This window comes from Cetorhinus maximus, chromosome 9, assembly GCF_964194155.1.
Source record: "Cetorhinus maximus chromosome 9, sCetMax3.hap1.1, whole genome shotgun sequence".
Classification (NCBI taxonomy): Eukaryota; Metazoa; Chordata; class Chondrichthyes; order Lamniformes; family Cetorhinidae; genus Cetorhinus; species Cetorhinus maximus.
In genome coordinates this window covers 99,700,132-99,721,782 of record NC_135887.1, presented here as the reverse complement: position 1 = coordinate 99,721,782, position 21,651 = coordinate 99,700,132, and the positions used below count along the sequence as shown (strand labels likewise).

General features: G+C 39.8%; 1 protein-coding gene across 4 annotated transcripts in view; it reads left to right on the top strand.

Annotated features, from left to right (window-relative positions):
• Positions 1-2,245: 2,245 nt before the first annotated feature.
• ipo7 (importin 7) overlaps positions 2,246-21,651 on the top strand; it is a 69,240-nt gene continuing 49,834 nt past the window's right edge. For all 4 annotated transcript variants that reach the window (XR_013577575.1, XM_078549169.1, XM_078549171.1 and 1 more), the window contains exons 1-5: positions 2,246-2,638; positions 6,284-6,365; positions 18,246-18,399; positions 20,274-20,432; positions 20,952-21,108. Coding sequence is in view for 3 of the 4 variants with exons in the window: in XM_078549169.1 (XP_078405295.1) it covers positions 2,555-2,638; positions 6,284-6,365; positions 18,246-18,399; positions 20,274-20,432; positions 20,952-21,108 (636 nt within the window). In the remaining variant the exon portion in view is untranslated. The remainder of the gene's footprint in view (positions 2,639-6,283; positions 6,366-18,245; positions 18,400-20,273; positions 20,433-20,951; positions 21,109-21,651) is intronic.

Below are 21,651 nucleotides of genomic sequence, written 5' to 3'. Positions count from 1 at the left end.
TTATTTGACTATAAAGCTGACCAATGGGTGAATCTGATCCTGTCCTCAGTTAATATCAATATTTTCCAGCAAGAGTCACTTGACTTGACAGAGGCACTGAGGCCAATTGTACCAGTCCATTTGTTTTTTTTATTCTTTCCATGGGCATCACTGGCTAGGCCAGTATTTTTATTGCCCATCCCCAATTGCCCTTGAGAAGTGGTGGTGAGCTGCCTTCCTGAACCACTTGATATGACCACAGCTAGTATTAATTGCTGCACAAACCAAATCCCAGAGGGAAACTTGGCTTACGGGCCACAACCTCATTTTTTGTATTCTGAAACCGAGAAGAAAACGTACTGATCTCAGCATAAGAGGTCCAATAACACTTATAGGATTTTAAAAATTAAAAGTAAAAGTTTTATTAACAAAAAATAAAAGAAAACTTAAGCACACAAGATTACAGTTACATGCTTAAGGTTAGCCTTACAAACGTTCCCCATAACTCTCTACTTGGTCAAACCCACAAGTAAACACTTTCCGGGCAACACTCCTTTATAAATGTTAACTATAAAAGAAATCCAGTAATATTACACAGGGCAAACTGCTGTAGTTTCAATAAAGGTGTACCACATGACCTTTACCCTCTTCCACTCTGCAGTGGAATTCACTTAAGAATAAAGCTGCTTGCTGCAGCCCAAGACTTTTCTGGCTTGACTGGATGGGTGATTCAAACTGCATCCTCCTCCAGCCCAGCACTCCAGCTATCTCAACAGCTCAAACAGCTCCTGCTACCTCCAGCCATCTCTAGCTATCCATAGGAACTCTAATATACCTTTTTTTCTTTTTCATCTTCAGTCCATTGTTCTCACACCCCTTTTAAACTCAAACCCTTCCAAATATAAGATCTTTCATCTTGTCTTTGCTTTTGGGTCAATAAAATATCATATCCCCACTACTTGTTTACTTATGGATGTAAACATGTTTCTTTGTACCTTTGACTCTCTTTTGACATTCAAACAAACTCTCAACATTCAAAAGTGTAAATGTTAGATCTAATCTATTTACTTGTATCCCAACTTAACACCTCTATCCTTTTCATGTTTCCAAACCCCCAGATAACCTGACTCCTATCAAACTCTTGCCCAGTTTACTCAAATCACGTGCGCACACACCCAGCCTTCTTTACAGAATAACACAATATGCCCCAAAATATTTAAAAATAACACCCATTTCACATGCTGCAGTCCATGTGGTGTCGGAATACCCACAGTGCTGTTGGGGGGGGGGTGAGTTCCAGAATTTTGACCCAGCGACAGTGAAGGAATGGCGATATAGTTCCAAATCAGGATGGTGTGTAGCTTGGAGGGGAACTTGCACGTGGTGGTGTTCCCATGCACCTGCTGCACTTGTCATTCCAGGTGGTAGAAGGTTGTCAAAGGAGTCTTGGTGAGTTGTTGCAGTGCATCTTGTAGATGGTACATACTGCTGCCACTGTGCATCAGTGATGGAGGGAGTGAATGTTGAAGGTGGTGGATGGAGTGCCAATCAAGCCGGCTGCTTTGTCCCGGATGGTGTTGAGCTTCTTGAGTGTTGTTGGAGCTGCACTCATCCAAGCTAATAGAGAGTATTCCATCACATCCCTGACCTGTGCCTTGTAGATGGACAGGCGTTGGGGAGTCAGGAGGGGAGTTACTCACTGCAGAATTCCCAGTATCTGACTTGCTCTTGTTACCACAGTATTTATATGGCAGGTCCAGTTCAGTTTCTGACTAACTGTAACCCCAGAATGTTGATAGAGGGGAATTCAGCAATGATAATGCCATTCAATGCTAAGGGGAGATGGTTAAATTATCTCTTATTGGAGATGGCCATTACCTGGCACTTGTGTGCTATGAATGTTACTTGACACATCAGCCCAGGCCTAGCTGAACAGGTCTTGCTGCATATGGGCACGGACTGCTTCACTATCTGAGGAGTCACGAATGCTACAGAACATTGTTCAATCATCAGCGAACATCCCCACTTCTGACCTTATGCTGGAGGGAAGGTCATCCAAATGGGCACTCATGAGAAATTGAACTAAGTAGTTCTGGCCGGTGTGCACAGCAGTCCAGACAGTGATTCTACATACTAAGCCAATTAAAATAAAAAGTCACAAGTCCAGGGGACAACCACCAGTTGCAGCCACACACTTGGGTATCTGCGCTCCGAGGAAATGGTGGGGGAACTACATTTCCCAGCTGCCCGCGCAGGCAGCGGCGGCGGCAGCGGCAGGATGTGGGTTGGGGAAGCGGAAGGTGGTGAGTGGGCCGGCTGATGACGGGTGGTCTCGCGCCCCTGTATCCGGGCTCGGCGCGCGACGCTCTTCCTTTGGCGCCGGCGGCTGTTGAAGCGCAGCTTCCATGTGCGCATCGGCCGCTCGCTGAGAGGCCGAGTGAGCGGCAGGAGCGGCCCAGCAGCCACAACAACCGGTTATATAATTAAAAAAATAAAGGAAGGAGAAAAGACGCGACTTAAAAAAATAAACTATTGAACGTCGAATCTCCTCCAGAGTGCGGCAGAGAAACTTCCAATGGATCCGAGTAAAATTATCGAGGCCCTGAGGGGGACCATGGATCCTGCGCTAAGGGAGGCGGCCGAGCGACAGCTCAACGAGGTAACAGCGGCCAAGGCCCCAGCTCCTTGCAGGTGTCGGTGTGTGTCGAGTTGTGAAATGCCAAGGCTTGCGGCCAGGCCTCGGCCCGAGCGCCAGTGCTGCGTCCGCTCTATGGCCGCCTGCTGCCGGCAGACATGTTACAATGTTTTGCGTTTCTCACGCCTAAAATCGCACGTAACGGTTCGCGATGTTCTTGGAGCCAGTTTAATGACTTCTAAACTGCAGATTATTGCTTTCTCTTTGCTAATCACGATAAACTGAATGAATAGTTAAGGCGTCTGTTGAGTTTGTGTTTACGCCGGGCTCGTGATGTCGAGCTTTTCTTCATGCATCAAGTGGATTGCCAACTTTATCATGTGTATATCGTGGGAATGTGGCTACAGCATTGGTCCCTGGGCCGTAGAAACACAGTCCTCATCTTCCTAATTTGTTAAGCAAATAAAATTGTGGCTGAAACGTTCAAGTACAGAGTTCTTTTGTCAAGGTTCAGAGCCAGCTTTTTTTTTGCGTTTTAGCCTAGTCTGTCTTCACCCTTCCACCTCCACACCACCCCCCATTTATTTTTTTCACTTTTAACTAATGCCACATGTGGCTTTTGCCCTTTGACACTGCATGTTTGAGAGGGGACTGTAGAGCTGGATGCTTTCCTCCACTTTGCGAATGAGTGAAGAATGGAACCTACACTGACCTCTGTAGCACTGATTTACAAGTGCTCGCCCTCAACTATAATGTTGACCTGAGTGTTGCAGACTTTATGGCAGGGGATGGGGGAAATAAAGAGAAGTCTCATAGTTTACATGCAGACTTGGGTTGATAATGCAACCATTAGCTTGGCACAAAACAAATTCGTGCATGCTTTGCTGTAACATTTGAGCAAGCTGAACTTAAATATTAAATCAATTTATTTGTAAACTACAGCTTGAAGTTAACCAAGCCAGTGGATATATGTAGTGTGCTGACTGCCTGATAGTATTTCCTATATAAGGAAGGACAGCATTGATCTGATATCTATTTTGTTATCAATACACTGTGTTCTAATAAATTGTTAAGAAAGCTGGAGCATTTTGAGATAATGTATTTGTTTCCTCTTTGTTACTTTTCTCCCTTCCATTCCTGAAGACACTTTATCCTTTCTTTGGGTTATGACTTATAGATGCCATCTCCCACTGGTACTTGTCCAAGTTTTACGTATATATGCCTCCATGTTACAATAATCTATCATCTGCTGCCTACATACCTCTTTTCAATAGGGACCAGCTATCAGGTGTGAGAAACTTGACTAGTATTTTTTAAGTCTTGGCAGTGACTGCTAGGTTATTGGACCATAGGAAACATCACCTGATGCTTGTACACGCTCAGTAAACAGCGATCAGGGTAGGAGTCCTGCATAGTTTTATTTCTTTCCTCTCGGCTTCTCTTTGTCCTCCAGCCTTCCACAATTGATTCACTTTACATCTCGATTCAGGTTTTGCATCTAGTTTACGCAGAATTAGATGAGTATTTTTAATTTATGATATCAAACTAGGCCCTAGAATATGTTGTTTCACTTTTGAATGAAGTATTTGCTGAAGTCTGTTGGGAAGCACACTTAGTTGGTGTAACTGCTATTAGTGTTTAGTTTTGATTCACTCAACATAGAAACACTTGAGTTCTGCTTTTGGAATTTATGTGCATTTCAAATCTGTTTGGATATTCGGAGCAGATATGATTTCAGGCCAGACTTGCAATAACCATCTAACCTGTGTTTCAGACAACTGAATGTCTTTTACAGAAACCTGTTTTCTGTTGTCACTGATTTCAGAAAATATTTTCATATTATATGGCTACACTGACAGCTCCATGAGCAAGTTAAATCAAAACATAATGGAAAGCTTTTTTTTAAAAAATGCATAAAATGTAAATTGGGAATCAGTCACTGGAAATGACTTTGTTTTATGCCAAAATTTCAATTAGTAGAAATATTAGTCAAAATATGTATGATGCAACAAAATGCTTTTCTGCCTTTGCTGTAAGGAAGGCGGTGATATATGATTGACAAACTTTTTCATCTCTTTCTAAGTACCGTTTAACTTAGTCAACGCAGGATCCTCATGGTGGCTGCAGATTATCTCTGACAGTAATTTTAACTTTTCAATTAAAGATTAAATATTTTGGCCAATTGCACTCATGATTGCTGCACCTATATGGGGCTGAGGTGGAACTGGCTACCCTAGAAACCAGATGTAGTGAAGTTGCACCTTGGGTTGAAATGACAAACCCCTCCCCACCCTATACTTCCTAATTTAAATTAAGTTAGTAATCCAACAGTACTATATTCTGTAATATGAAGTTGACAATTGTGTTATCTAGGACCTTTGGATCTATTGAAAAAGCATTTTGCAAGAAATATGTTATTAAGGATTAGACTTTACCAGTTTCTTTATAAAGAACATGTTTAGTATGAACATTGATTTCAGTAGCTTCACACTTAATGCTGGTTTGTAAATGAAGACTCAGCTAAAGTCCAACATGACTTTCAGGTTTTCCATGTCTCTCATTTCTCCAAGATCCACATATCCATGGCTATTTGCTCATCCTTTGTCTCTTCCATATTTTTCAATTTGTATTAATATGCTTGTCCATGTCTCAGTTTCATAGAGGGTCTGCGCCTGAAATGTTAACTTGCACACATCCTGGTTGATGTGTGATTCTAGCTTTTTCTGTTTTGTTTCATTTCCAAACTGTATCATATTTTGCTATTTACTTGGTCTGTTTTGGTCCTGGGTTTGTGCTGATATAGCTTCCCTCAAACAAAATGAAAGTTGCAATGACTACTGACGACCTTGTCCCTGATTGCTGTCCAGTAAACCCCTACTGAAAAGTATAGGTAGCATGTGAGGACAGGTTTAGACTTAACTAGAATGTTGTCCAATGTTGAGTATTAGTGAACTATTCACACAACTAATGACCACTTGACAGTGCACAAGATTTGATTGTTATAACTATCCTCTAGCGAGAGTTAGCACCCATTTAGGAAAGAAAATTGGAAATGTGACAATGAATGCTCTGAGGATTTTGTTTCTAACATTTTGTACAGGATAATGTTACCATTGCATTGAGAGAAATCAGGAATTTGAATTTGAATTGGAAGATTGTGTTGCGTACTGTTCTTTCATCCCTTGTTAGGCCCACATCAAGATAAACTGATGGAATGGAAGTAACTTTTTCTTGGCTGTAGAAGTTCTGCATGAACTGTGTTTGAGCAATATCAGTCTGGTCCTTGGGAAGGAATTTGCAGCATAAAGCAACATTCAGCAGTAAACTGCCTCAATCGTACTAACTAAAATGATAACTAGTTGGAAGTTCGAGAGAAAAGAATCATACAGGTATTGTAGGGGCTGCATATCTAAGATTAGAGTTAATGTGTATTAAGATTATGACATATTGTAGGATGGGCTACAATAGAGGTAGCTTTGCATTGCATCTTGGCATGATGGAAACACTTGACATCAAATGATCAAACTACAAATGCTTCTCAGCACTGACTCCTTTTGGCTTAATATGAAATTGTAATCTGCACTTAAGTTTTTTTTAAATAGCTTTTTTAGAATAGTTGTATCACTTGAATATATGTGTTTAATAAATTTTCATCTTTGTATATTACAGGCCAACAAAGCTGTTACCTTTGTATCAACTCTGCTTCAAATTACAATGTCAGACCAACTGGATTTGCCTGTGAGGCAAGCAGGTAAGTGATTAACTGTCTAGAAACAATGTGCAACAGGCCCAAGGCAGCTCTGAGTTAGACATTCCATATTACTGCGTATATGTTTTCCAGATGCTGGTATATTACTTCGGGGTAATTTTTTTTTGATCTAGTGTGATTATTCACTGCATTTAGTTTTGCATGTTGCATCACAGAATGGTCAATAGCAAGAAATATTTTGGAAATATAAAAATACAGGTATAGTGCTTTAAATGTCCTGCATATTCAAAATATGCCCAAACAAGTGCATAGGGAAGAGAAGAGATAGTTGGTTCTAAACCATTCCATGCCCTAATACTTGTAAGGTTTTGCTCTTTATCCATCAGCTTGCAAGCCAGGGAAATAGTCTCAAAAATCAGACAGCTTTGTAAGTTAAAATAAGCATAGATACAGTAATTCAGTCAGTAAATATCAGTTATAGCCTTGTTTTAATATAGCCATTTAACTGCAAAAATAATACCATAATATTTTAAGTATTGTAATTTGCCCCCTCTTCCCCAGCCCATTTTCTTTCAGTTCCTATTCTAATTACTTTTTACTTTTACTTTTTTCTTCTTTAATCTGTCTTTTCTAATTTTTCACTTTGAAAATAATTGGTTGCTTTATTTAAGTTTCTTGCTGATTCGCAGTGTCCACTTTGGAGGTGGAATCTACTTTCAAAATAAGTATTCTGGGTGGGAAAAGCTCTTAAACATTTTAGCTTATTAAAGGGATGTCATTGACATTTTTTTCTGAAAGGTTCAAACAGGAAGGGGAACAACTTATTTGAGCAGCTGTGACTGGGTATGGACGGTGCATTGAATGACACAAACCAAGTTTGGTTCCCAGCCTCTAAGTTGGCGGGTTTCAACTGGTGTTTAAATTTGGCAGCTGCAAGTGCATTCAACCCACCGGGTCCAAACTGGTACAAAAACAAAAATACCTGGAAAAACTCAGCAGGTCTGACAGCATCTGTGGAGAGGGATACAGTTAACGTTTCGAGTCCGAATGAGTTCTGATGAAAAGTCATTTGGACTCGAAACATTAACTGTATCCCTCTCCGCAGATGCTGTCAGACCTGCTGAGTTTTTCCAGGTATTTTTGTTTTTGTTCTAGATTTCCAGCATCCGCAGTATTTCGCTTTTATCTTAGGGTCCAAACTGGTGTTTGTTCCCCAAGAGCCTCCTCAGATCCTTCTTCATCTAACATATTATAAGATTCCCTTTTCCCTCGTGTTTATTTGGCTTCCCCTTAAATGCATCTATGCTAGTTGCCTACCCATTGTGATACCATGTTCCCCATTCTAACCTATGTCTGGGTACAGAAGTTCACCTGAACGACCTAATTGGATTTATTAGTGACTACCTTATGTTAATTTCCCCACAAGTCCACCCTATCAAACCCTTTCATAATCTTGAAAATAAATATTAAATATTAGCTCACCCCTCAGTCTTTTTCTAGAGAAAAGAACCCCAGCCTCTTCACCTTCCCTGGCATAACCCCACAGTTCTGGTACCATTTCCATAAATCCTTTTTGTACCTTCTACAGTACCTCTTTTTATGATATGAAGACCAAAAGTGTTCCCAATGCTCCAACTGTGGTTTTCTACCCAAGATTCTGTACAAGTTTAATGTAACGTCTCTGCTTTTCAGTTCAATCCCTCTAGAAATGAACCCAATGCTTTGTTTTTTTATGACCTTATTAATCTGCATCACTGCTTTGTGATTTGATTATCTGCACTCCCAAGAACCCTCTGCTCCTCAATCCTATTTAGACACTTATTTTCCAAGGAATAAACAGCCTCGGTGCCCTTTGGTGAAAGTGTACTTAGCTATTTTGAGCTCCAGGTGCTCTTTCTGCAAAGTCATTTATGTTTTCCTGAATTTTGTCATTCCCTTCTGTATCAACTACACCCCCTAATTTAGTGTCATTATCAAATTTTGAAATTATACATTGGATTCCCAAGTCCAAATCATTTACAGGTCCAGTGTCCAAAATCAGGTACCTTTGGGACTGAGACTGTGCCGGATTTTGGTTTTTATTGGATTTTGGACAAGGGACTTGTAATCAGACCAGCAAACTGCACATGCCTGCTCAGTATCCCTAGGCAGCTGGACGAAGACCATTTTAATTTCAGGCCACTATGACTCTCAGATCGGTGTTGGAAGAAAGTGGTTTTATATTAAACTTCATACTGACTCTCTTATATCTAAGCACATTTAGGTTGTAAACTTGTACGACTTAACTGAAAATAAAATACAATATAATACATAAATGGTGGCCTGGAAATGGGTGTCATTGACCAGGAAGGAGGAAAACGTAGTGATCAGAAATGGGCATGACCAGTAGCCAACAACAGCCTGTGTTAATTCATTCCTTCACTTCCTGGCTTTGTGTTCAGGCACATATTTTTACCTTTTCTGGTAGAGGCTGGCAGTGGCCCGTTTAAAGATTGTTGCTTAAGCTGTGTGTCATCCTTGGTGGCTACATTAAGGGAAAACCAATTGTGTAAAGGGAGCATAAAATAGGCATTAGGCCTCTTGTTGGTAAATGCAGAAACGCTATGTCTGTCTGAGACACAGGCCTTGGGTGCCTCTCTTGATACCTATACCAACATTACATACTGAAATCTACCTCAATGTGTGTGCACTGCTTGCCATATTGGACATCTGCAAAACAGGCGAGCCATCACCCATTTAACTGAATATCAAAAATGTCTGGTTTTCGGGTAGCCAGATTTTGGATCAAGTACCTATATCTATCAATCCCTGTGTGCCACCCCTTTCCACCTTTTGTCTTTTAAACCATGAACCTTGAAAGTTTGCCTTGTGCTGTTGCGAATCTATATTGTGCATGTCTCTGTTGTGGGTACAGAATTTAGTTAACCTTTTAATTTTCCTTTTTCTGGGGCATTGACGGTAAAGTTTAGTCTCCAGATTGAGTTTGTAGACAAAATCAGAAACATCCGAGTAAACTTACTTAATTTACTCTGGAAAGAAAGTGCATGCTATATTAAACTTCATACTGACTCTCTTATATCTAAGCACATTTAGGTTGTAAACTTGTATTTTATTTTCAGTTAAGTCATACAATATAATATATAAATGGTGCATGGGTGCCACCTATAATCATTCCTGTGAGAGCCAAATGGTTGCAGCCTTTAAAACCAGGTGTGCCTCTGCAGATTGATGCCATTGACTAGCGTTGGTGGTAATGAATGTAAAAATAATGTGGACAGAAATTGCTTGCTGGCAGACTACCTCTGATTTATGTAATCTGACTTTTCCGATGTTTTTAGGCTGTAAAATTTAGAACGTCAGTAACTTGTGAAGCATTAGGTCTGATTATAATACTATTTTTAATTGGTTGCCCTTTTAATAATGGAACGCAGCAAATTTGGTTCATATTGTGTCTATTTGCTAAAGTTTATTTATTGGAAAAGGTATGCAGTTTTAGTTCTTTCTAGTTTTTGATGCATTGGTAATGTAGCAACGGATGCTTCAGTGTTACGATGAGTAAATTGGGCCAGGCTTTTTACTTCTGTTCAAATTTTTGCTGCTGCCATCATTTTTTTCTCCTTCCCTAATTTATGGGAGCTGAGCTGAGGTCATTTGAATCATCATTACTGCCACCTTATCTGAAGCCAGCTAACTGCACAGATAATTAGAAGGGCATAGCACAACTTGCATTTATATAGCATCTTTTAAAGTAGTAAATCATCTCAAAATGCTTCACAGGAGAGTTATCAAATAAAATTTGACATTGAGCCACATAAGGAGATATTAGGGCAGATGACCAAAAGCTTGGCAAAGACAGAAGCTTTAAGGAGTGTCCTGAAGGAGGAAAGAAACTTGGAGAGGTTTAGGGGGGGAACCCAAGAGCTTGGGACATAGCCAGAAGGCATGGCTGCCAATGTTGGAGATCTGAAGCTTGTACGGCAAGAAGGGGGAGGTTACAGAGATAGGGAAGGGTTAGGCAATGGAGAGATTTGAAAACAAGGATGAGAATTTTAAAATTGATGCTGGGCTTGGGAGCCAGTGTCGTTCAATGAGCACAGGGGTGGTGGGTGAGCAGGACTTGGTGTGTATTAGGATGTGGGTCATAAAGTTTTGAGTGTGCCTGAATTGGAGGGAGGAAGGGAGGCTGATCAGATGACTAATGGAACAGTCGAATCTGGAGGTAAAAAGTCATGGGTGAGGGTTTCAGCAGCAAATGAACTGAGGCATAGATGGAAGTAAGCTGACTTGGTGATGGAGTGAATATGTGATCAGAAGCCCATTTCATGGTCAGATATAACACCAAGATTGCGATGGCCTGGTTCAGCTTCAGATAGTTGCCAGGGCAAAGGATGGAGCCAGTGGCTGGGGAACAGAGTTTGTGGCAGGGAAACTCTGAAGACCCCAGTAGGTTGTGCCTTTGCAATATTTAAGTGGAAGAAATTTCTGCTTATCAAGTCCTGGATGTCACTTAATTAGTATGACAAATCAGGAACAGTGGAAGGATCGAGCCTAGGATTTCCTTGGTCTGTTTAGCCTAGCTACTCATCTAATAAATTCTAAGGCATTAAAGCAGTTTCTCTTGTTTTGTTTTTATGGATGTAGCTCCTTAGTCAACGTACTTAAATTGGCCTGAAATGCCAGATAATTTATTCCATAGTTTCATGCTGGATTCAACAGTTAGAATAGTGCTAAGCATTGAAAAATAGTTCCTCATTTTGATGAGATTATTACATAGGTTTCATCAAAAGGAAGAGGGGAAGTTATGTTTTACCATATGTGGTTTTAATGGGACATGATGTTTAGCTCTATTTTGCTTGAGAAAAGAGAGATTGAAAGTGAGTTTTGTTAAAACTTAAAAGGGAGTGGATAGGAGGCAGACTGTTTGCAACCACACAACTACAAGTTTAAGCCTGCTGATATAATGGGACCGGTTTTGTATTTTAAGATATTTTGAATAAACTGTTTACTTACAACTAATTGAATTTATGCCTGACGTAATAAAGTAGCACTTTTCATATTTTTAAAGCCTCTGCTTTAAAAGGCATAGATGGTAGATACCAAGAAGAAAAACAGAGGGGGAAGTGTGATGAGTGAATGGGGAGGCTTGATACAAAGTCAAACAGAAAAGCCCTTTGAAGATAGGATGTGGGTATCAAGGTCAAGTTGTTTGAGGAATAAGTCCACAGGGCAGTGCAGGGAGCATTAGCAAAGTGCAGTCTGTCAAAGAAGTGAGGATGTGAGATGGGTGGACTGCTGAAAAGAAATAGCTTTGATAATGTGGAGCAGTGACATGACATGTTGATTTCTTAAAATATTGGGGTCCACTTGAGCTGGGTAAGGGTAGGGATGATCTGGAAGAGATCAAAATTTCAGTTTTAAGTTGTAGCTTGTGAAAGGTGGATTCTAAAGCAGAGAACATTGAGATAGTGAAAGATTTGGTTAGGATTTGAGCACTAGTGGAGGTGCAGTTGGGGTGTGCGTGGACAGTATGAAAAAGAGCAGTCTTGGCAGCCAACAAGGTGTGCAGTTGGCAGGTCAGAACTGGGTTAAACAAGCCCCCAAAGTTGTATATATCTGCAGGGAAAACTGGAGAGGTTGATGCGATCCAAGACCAGAGGCAAACACCAGCAGAGAAAGGGAGCTTCTGGTTTTGCTAAGGCTGAACTTTAAGAAATTTTGGTTCCAGTTTCATTATTGCAGTGTTTGTATTTGCAGAGGTCACCGTCTACCTCCAGAAATGTAGCTGTTTTCTGCATTGAAACAGTATGGTATTTTTAGCAGGCATGATGTGTTGTTTTAAAATTATTTTCTCCCTTTACTCTCCTAAGGATGTCAACTCTTGCAGAGGTGCAGTTTGTTGCACTGGCATTCCTTGATACCTCACCTACGTGTCCATTATTCTTGCATGAGCTTAGTCCTTAATTGTCAGCACACTATTTGATTATAGGGTAGTAAACTCGCCTGATACCGCCCTTGCCCATTGTCCAATGTTCACTTTCCAGTAGAGCTGCCTGGGCAGTGATCAGGAGTGTTACCTTAACTGATTTTTTTTTTATTCTCTAGCCCAAATTGGTTCCATCTTGAGGTTACTGAAAAAGATGTGTGACTGTATATTGTGGATAGTTTATATTTCCCCATTGAATGCAGTTTGAAAATACATGAGGCAGACATGGGTGCTTAAATTACCTAAACTGTGTTGCACCACATTTAACTTCTGGGGATCTGGAAGTGACCAGGTTTATCAAGAGAATTTCTGGAGATAACTCGAAATTAGAAATTTCATTTTGGGTGCAAACTGTTGTATTCAGCCACCTTTTGGTTTCTGCTTTGGCCAAGGAAATGATGTGCAAGCACTTCCAGCTTTGCAGTTTCTTGTTTGTTCATGCATAGTGAGAAAATTGGACAGTAGCATCTACTTAATATCCATTGTCATTTGTCTACCAGTTTCAGTCCCTTGTTACAAATTCAGATCTACATGCCTTCTCTGATTTAGTGGTGTCATTCATTCCCACAAGCAATGGGAGATCTCACACTGCCTAACATCCATTTGCATGATTGCATAACCTAGGGCATAACAATAGTATCCCCCAGTGAACTGAACAATTATGTCTTTAGCATAGCTGCTTCCTCAATCTCTTTGAAGATAGACTGAATAACTACCTTGTGAAATGAAACAATATAAATTGAGCTGCTTTGATTCGCAGTAAGATGAGTATACAGAACAGCAATTATGATGGGACTTGTTTGCTTTCAAAGTACACTTCACAAAACACTAAATAGACCCAAAACTTTCCCACATTAGTGGTTTGTCGTCTTTGATTTAAACATGATAATTTCTGACTGCTTTCTTGCACTCTAAACTTCTTAGAATGAATCATAGAAATTTTAAGACTGAAGAAGGCCATTTGGCCTAATGTGCACGTGCTGACTCTTTTGAAACAGCAGTCTTGCTTAATCCAAGATTCCTACTTTTTGACTGTGACCCTGTAAGTTCCCCATCCTCAAGTCCCTGCCTGATCCCCATTTAAAATTATGTATGAAATCATCTCCCGCTAAAGTTTCAAGTCAGGCATTCCAGATTCCAACTACTCTAAACGGAAAAAAATTCTCTTATCTCCTCTGTAGATCTTTTATGAATGATTTTGAATACATGACTGCTTGTCAGAGGGGATAATTTTTCCCAGTACTCTATTAAAGCCTCTTATCTTGAAAATATCTCCTTTGCAATGATAACAGTCCTACCTTTTCTGTCTGCACCTTTTCTTATGCCTTTACATCTTTCCGGAAGTGTGGTGCCCATGTTTGTACACATTATTCCTGCTGAGGCATAACCAATAGTTTTGGCATGGTCTCTTCGCTTTTGTATTCCTGTAGTCATTGCTTCCTGCCTCTATATGTGTGTTATATTTCTTGCTGCCTGCAACCATTAAGGAGATTGAGGGCTTTCCATCACAATACAAGAGGTGGTTTTCGATTGCTGAGACAGTCCAATAATTTATGTATTATTAAAAATCTATGGGGATATGTAAATGCTAACATCTTAAATATTACCTTTGCCCATTTTTTAAAACCTGAGTGAATGCACTATGCTTTTGTGAACCCAGTGTTAAAAGTAACTTTTCCAAATCCTCTCTTGAAATCAAATGATCAAACCGTGCCTTAATGTGATGCCATAAGAATAAGTAGGATGGACATTTGTACATATGTCACACCTGTTTTGAAATTAATTTGGTTCTGTTTTGTTGAGGAAAATACTTTGTATGCGTGGAAGATTAATCAGACTTCAGAATTCCTTTTTGAAAAAGAAGGTATTAATCATCCAATCCTATCCTTAGCCTGTGCTGCGATGGATGCTCTTGGCCATGGTGATGGTACTAGTGATACAATTTCACTCGGTGCCCTTGGTTAGGAAGGTGGAAATTGGCACATGGTTTCTATCCTGTCAGTTCCTGTTGGGATTGTATTTGTGTGCATTGGGTGAAAATGTGATTGGGCTTGCTGTGATACCCTGACTTTGATTAGTCAGGGTAATCATATTGCAAGTGAATAATCAATACTTGAACAAGGCACTGAAAGGTGACAACCGTTATTGGAAATATATCTAATTAGCAACAAAGGAAAAAAATCAATTTGAAGGAATCTCCTTACTACCAATTGTGTGTTTCCAAGCCAGAGAAGGCTTTTTAATTTTTTTTTCACTGTTATGGCAATTTACTGTTGACACACTCTAACTTATTCCTTTGCAGTTAATGCCTTCTATAAAAAGAGTAGATTGAGTTTTTGCTGTGACTAGTTTAGTTCCTGTTTAATAAAGATATGCACAGACAGAAATATCTCAATTTTCAAATAGTTTCAAAACATTATTGTGTTGGAAAGCTGGGGTTTGCTACTTCAAAGCTACCATGGCCGGAGATGAAATTCATAACTTTTTGTCCTTTTGTGCCAGTTTTGTCTAGTGCTTGACCAAGTGATCATTATGGCTGCATGAGTCTTGGTGGTGAGTGTCAGTGGGGAAATTTGAGGGTGATTATAGCTGAAGCTCTCCTGCCACCTCTCTCTGTTAGGGGTGGAAACCCAGGCTTTGTTCCCTCTACCCTAAACATGAGGCATCACAGCCCATTATTGCACCTCTGCTGTCGCCTCAGCTTAAAGCTGATTCAATACAAATGGAAGATCAAACCTTGCACCTTCCTAGTTTGTGTGTGTCTTGGTGATCATTGCATAAAATTCGGTAGTACAATAAATGCTTATCCTTACCTTGATGTGATGCTGAGTCATATAAAACAGGCATTCCTCTGGTTTAATCTGATCTCTGCTGTATTGGTTGATTTGGTGGGACAATGGCCTGGATTTTGTGGTGGTAATGGTGGTGAAAATGTCAGTATTCATCATCATTACTCCTCTGAAATTGAAGTTTGTTTATCGTCTAGCTTCAGTCTTCAAGTTTATTTTGCTATCTGAAAATGTAAATTAAAAGGATATTAAGTGCTTTTAACTTCTGGCTTGCTATGTGTGAATACTTCATTGTGATTGGCTGCTTACTTGTTTGATGACATCACTTACTGCACACCTGGTGATTTCCTTGACTTGACGCCAGAATTAAACTGACTTCAGGAAAGGGGAATTCTGCATCACAAAGATTCCTAGATCTTTGTGGGTAGCTTTTTTCAAGGCTGGCAGCGAGCACAGTTGCTTCCCTGCTGACTGCAAAATCCAGGCCACTACAACTGATCTCAGCACTTGTGGATTTGAGAGTAATTATCTTTATTATCTGAAAAGGAAAAAAGTGCAGTTCTATGGAGAGAAGGCCAGGGAGTGACACTAGATAAATTGCTTCTTCGGAGAGCCAGCAGACATGACGGGCTGTGTGCCTGCCTCCTGTGCTGTCACTATAGTGATTCTGTATTGATCCTTACGAAAGTGTGTGTGTGTGTGTTTGGTAAAACTGAATTGGCCTGAGCTATGATGTCCCCATTGTTGTGTAACCTGCTGACCTGTCTTGAGTCACATGAATCAGCAAGTTACTAGAAAGCTGCCATTGCCCATGGAGCTGGAACTCAACGTGAATCATTGCTGCTTTCAGGGAAAGGAAATAAAACTTGTATGGTGGGGGAAAGAGAATGTTTTAAAGACATTCAAATTTCAGTGCAGTTTGTAGTAACCTTCACACACAGCGGTTTTAGAGAGCAGTGCTCTCATTTAAAGAGTCTCTTGCAAATTTTACTTTGATAGCTATAGTCTTGTTTTCAACACAGCGGATGTTGGTTATCACATTCATTCATCTTAACATTCTGACCTGGCTGTGTTAAGTTTATCTTGAAGGCTAACTGGCCTCCAAAATAGTCACTCAGGATTGGACTAGTCACTGACAACTGATAAATTGTTCCTGTTGGTTGGCTTTTAAATTTAAAAAAAAAGTTCAATTCTTCCTGCTCAACTGCAGAGGGGCCAGATGTTGCCTGATATTTTGAATGAGTTAATATTTCAAGTCAGTTACTACCTAGATTATTAAATTATTTGATTAAGGATTTTTAGTGGACTGCAGCTGAGTAATTTTAGTTATGTAGAATTTCATAGAATTTTACAGTGGAGAAACAAACTTATTCAGTTGGGGAATGTTTTGAGATTCTTCCTCCTTCCTTATTTATCGTAAATTGTAAATAAGCTCATCCAAACTTCAAGTACTGTGAATACCAAAAATGAAATTTGATTTGAGGAAGGGAAGTGGAGGCCTTAACATATTTCTTTTGCTGCTGCTAGCAAGGGCCAAGTATATTTTCCTGTTGTGAGCTTCATGTGATAACTTTTAGTAGTTTGATACAGAATACCTGTTGTTTAGAATACTGGCTCATGATGCACAGGACTGGACTTTGCTGTAAAATTAATGGTGGAACTAACAGCATTCACTTATCAGGAAACACCATCGACCACACATGCGTGGTTAATGGCAGAAGTCAGGAAGTTGCCCTGTTCTTCCAGAAGCTTTGCAATAATGTTAACTGATGGATACACTTGGTATTGAAGTCTGTAGAATGGCATGAAGTTTCTGTTCTTGCATGATAGATCCATTAAGCACTCAAGAAAAGATTAGGGTTCGTCCATGCCAGTTTAAGTAAATTCTTAATAATGTGACTAGTTTTGATTACTGCGAAACAACCTCCCTGGCACTGGAAATTAATTTTTGAGGGTGGAATCTCATTCCTTCAGATTTTAAATGTTGGAGATTTGCAAAAGTAAAAACGAACTTTTTCTAACTTTTCCTTTCTGGTTGTTTTATTTTGCTCTTAATCTGATAGATCTTTCACTCTTTATTTCTTTACCTGATATAAAATTGAATTCTGTTTGACAATTCCTGTTTCAGATTCTGCATTCTTGACCGTGAGGTTGAAGAATTGTTTAAGGGCTCACACAGTTGCTTGTCTTGTTCAGATAGGTCCCACATACCCTGTAGAGGACACTCCCCTGAAATAGTTCTCTAATCAGAGTGAGTTCCAATGCAAAATTCCATAGCAGTCAGTGGATAAGTGTAATGAATGGCTGGCAACATTCATTTGCTACTCAGTAAATAACTTCAGATGAAGTGCAACTACTTCATTTAAATTTGTACATGTGTTTCACCATGTGCCTGCGCACACACCTCCATCAATTCTGGTGTCAGCCGTGTCTCAGTAGTGGCACTCTTGCCTTGGAGTTGGCAGATTGAGGTTTCAAGCCCCACTCCAAAGATTTGACCGTTTAATCTAGGCTGGCACTTCAGTACTGCGCTGTGAAGAGCTGTCCTTTGGATGAGATACTAAATTGTGTTCTCAGGTAGATGTAAAGATCTCTTGGCATTATTTAAAAAGAGCAGGGAAGTGGTCCTGACTGACATTTATCCCTCATTAGAGACTAAAAATAAATGATCTGGTAATTTTGCAACGCTGAGACCATTTGGCCCAACAAATTTATGCTCCACATGAGCCTCCTTTTAACCTTATTTAAGTCCTATCAACATATCCTTCTATAACTTTTTCCATTATGGAGCCTTGCTGTGCACAAATTGGCTGCTGCTTTTCCTACATTCCAACGGTGACTGTTTCAAAAGTAGTTAATTTGCTGTAAAATGTTTTGGAACATCCTGAGGTTGTGAAACATGCTATATAAATGCAAGTCTTTTTAACTCTGAAAATCAATTAAATTGAACGGTGATTTCAATTCATACTTAAAGTACAGTTTCTTTACAGAAACTGAAAGGTCTGCTTGTGCTAATCAAATGCAAATATTTAGTAACACAAAAATCAGTAAATCTTTCCCAAATTATATATTTAAATCCAGAATTGGGAAGCATCAATAATGTTGGTAACTAATTTGATGCAGTTTCTAATGATTTAATTCTTTTCTTAGGTGTAATTTACTTGAAAAATACAATCACACAGTTCTGGGCTGAGCGTGAAGCTGCTTCAAGTGATGTACCACCATTTACTGTTCCAGAGGAAGATCAACAGTTCATCCGTGACAACATAATAGAGGCTATTATTCAGTCACCCGAGTTGATAAGGTTTGTAATAGGAAAGGCTTTTTTGCTGATAAATGGTTCTGCAGAAAATGGTAAATACCATACGCAAATTAACACAATGACTGGCAGCATTTGCTCTTCACAGACATTGTGAATTTGCTGTAATGTTCTCTAAATGCTTGAATTTTACAATCTTTGACCTCTATTGTTGAGGTCCTTTTCACCTAAGCCTATATCTGGATGCCCTCCCAAATTTTTGCTAATGCTTTGTAACCAGCTGCAAGATGGCCTACAAAAGCAGCTAGGATCAACTTGCATGTGTTCTTTTTCCTTCCTTAGAGAAAACCTTGAGTTTTCTGTTGCTGCTAAACCTAATGACTGTTTTACCAGTGCCTGTCCTTCAGTTTTCTCCCATTGGAGAGGATCAGTGATGCTGAATCCTGGTTCTGCATATATAAGATACTTCAAGTACCTTGTTCAAATAGCCACTCTTTAATATGAGCTTACATAGTATGCGATGGTAGCAAGTCAAGGTAAGGAATTTTACTTTGGTATGGGGCAAGCTGAATCCCACACTGTTGACATGCACACTCTTGAAGTCACTGGATGGTGATCGTGGCCAGGAGTCTGAGTTCTCTCTCCTCCATGTCACTGCTCTCCTCCACTTTCAAGATCCTACTGCACAAGTATGTAAAATTTAGGCCAGTTTTAGTTCCATTACCATTAAATTGCTCAGTGCATTCAGATAATCGAAAGTGGGACTCCGGTTTTGTGTGGTTCTGTCACATACAGGCTTTACTAACTGCTGGCAGTTAAGTTTGTACTAATAGTCTACCATCTAACTTTTTTTATGGTAGTTTTCTTTCTTGTCCTCCTCATATAGTGCCCCTTTTGGCTTAACTGTTCAAATATTTGTAGCTGCTTTACGTTGTATTTTAGTGCTCTTGCTGCCCTGACCCTTCCTGGATGTGGGCCTTGTAAACAGCAGTGTTGGGGATAAGATATTTTCCCCTGTTGATTAATAACCTGTTGGATGCATTAAGTTGATGCCCTCAATGGAAGGAAGAAAATCTGCCTAGCGAGTAGCTGAGCTTTACAGACAAGGAGATTTGATCCTTGGTCTGTGATATGTTAGCTGATCTTTACAAAGTTGGTGGAAAGCTGTATAAATAAAAGCTATTGTTAAAGTTGCACTCAGTAACCCTGGATGAGGAGAGGGGATGAATCACTTTGGGATTCACACACTCCTGATTACTGTGCAGTAACCCATACTGGATGAAAGTGTAAATTTCTCAGGTGCTCATTAAGCTTGGCTGTGAGAACTCATGATAGAACGTTCAGCTAACATAGTGAGGCTTGCGCATGCATAGTGCTTTTTTGAATCGGGTAATTGAGGACAACATGTACGAGAAGAGGCAGAAACTTTTGAGGGGAACATAGGCCATATATGAAGTGTGTAACGTTATGAAAAAAATTCTTACAGGAGTAACGGGAGAAGGAGGATGCATATAAAGTGCTACATTGTCCACCAGCTAAATGCAGATTATATCAAGTGCAGTAGCAAAGCTGCTACTAAAGAGTCATACGGACTCAATGTTAACTCTATTTCTCTCTCCACAAATGTTGTCAGAGCTTCTGAGTTTTTCCAGCATTTTCTGTTTATATTTCAGGTTTCCGGCATCTGCAGTATTTTGCTTTCATGCAGTAGAAAAGTTATTGTACTTGTGTTTGGCATTGTGGCTGTACTGAGTTTAACACTTGAGTGTAACTTGTAACTCTTTTTAAGTTTTAGACATTTGAGTTCAGTAGCATCTGTGATATTTTGTTGCATATTCATTTATAGAACTGTGATAGAGTTTGTTCTGGTGAGTAGTTGCTACCTCAACATCTTGAATTAATACTTTTCTTTTTTTTAGGGTGCAACTTACCACTTGCATTCACCAAATAATCAAGCACGACTATCCTGGTAGGTGGCCAGCAGTTGTCGATAAAATTGGATTCTACCTGCAGTCTGATAACAGTGCCTATTGGCTCGGAATCCTCCTCTGTCTCTATCAGCTGGTGAAGAACTATGAGTAAGCACTTCATATTTTTGGTTTTGAATCGTTTCCTAACTGCCTTTTGGCCTTCTCAGCCTAAGTAAGCCAAATATTTTAAAATCTGCATACTTAAGATGTACTTAAGACTCCACTGCCTCCACCAACACCTCCCCACTTTTCCCCACAAACCTTTTGAGAGTGGCATTTTGATCCAGGGTAGTAATTATTCATGCCTATGTAAAGATTTACTAGGGAAGGAATGTATATGGGAGTATTTTTGTATTGAACGTAAAAGCACAAAAATATTTCTAATATTTAAAAAAAGATGCAAGTGTTCAAACTTAGTTCACTGATGTTACTGATGGGGTAGAGCACTGTGTCCTGAAGTGGCTTGGGCAATTGTAAGGAGGACTGCAACTTGAGAATTGTCTAGAAAAGTCTTAGTAAGGAAACTGATATGAATGTGCCTAACACATGCCACAATGAAAGAACGTGCAATTCAAATGTAGGAAGATTTTTATTTTGACCGGTAGGCTTCATGTTTTATGTACACAGGTACAAGAAACCAGAGGAACGGAGTCCATTGGTGGCAGCTATGCAGCACTTTTTGCCTATGATGAAAGACCGTTTTGTTCAACTTCTCTCTGATCCTTCAGACCACTCTGTCCTAATCCAAAAACAGATCTTCAAAATTTTCTATGCACTTGTTCAGGTATTATAATGCAAAAAGAAGTGTTGTCTGTACTCCAATACTGTATGCACTGGTTCCCTAGTCACTAAGACTGTCTTTGAACATGTCTGTGCTATCCCTAAGCTTGAAGCTTATATATTGCCTAAAAACAAGCTCCGTGTCAACCACATGGAGGCCAACTCTCCATGTCTTGCGAATATCTGCTAGTTGTTGATGAAGTTCAAATTATTCTTGCAGAAATTCTGAAGCCAAGTGTCAAGTCCAGTGATCTCCTGTTCCCTTCTGGTGGACATAACTGCTTATGACCATGACACGAGTATCCTTGCACCCTTGTTCTGCAAGTCAAGTACATGACTCTTGTAGAAGTTCTGCAATGCAGAAGACTTTTAATCATGTCACTAGCACCAATATATCAACCAGTCAGTACACCTTACCTTGTATCAGGTTGCCAAACAATTCTGGAGATCTGAAACTCTGTTCCCTGGAAACAAAGGACTGCTTTGAATTGAGCCTTGCATCAGCACAGGCTGTCTGTATGTTGCATGATGGAGTCTTCTACAAGCA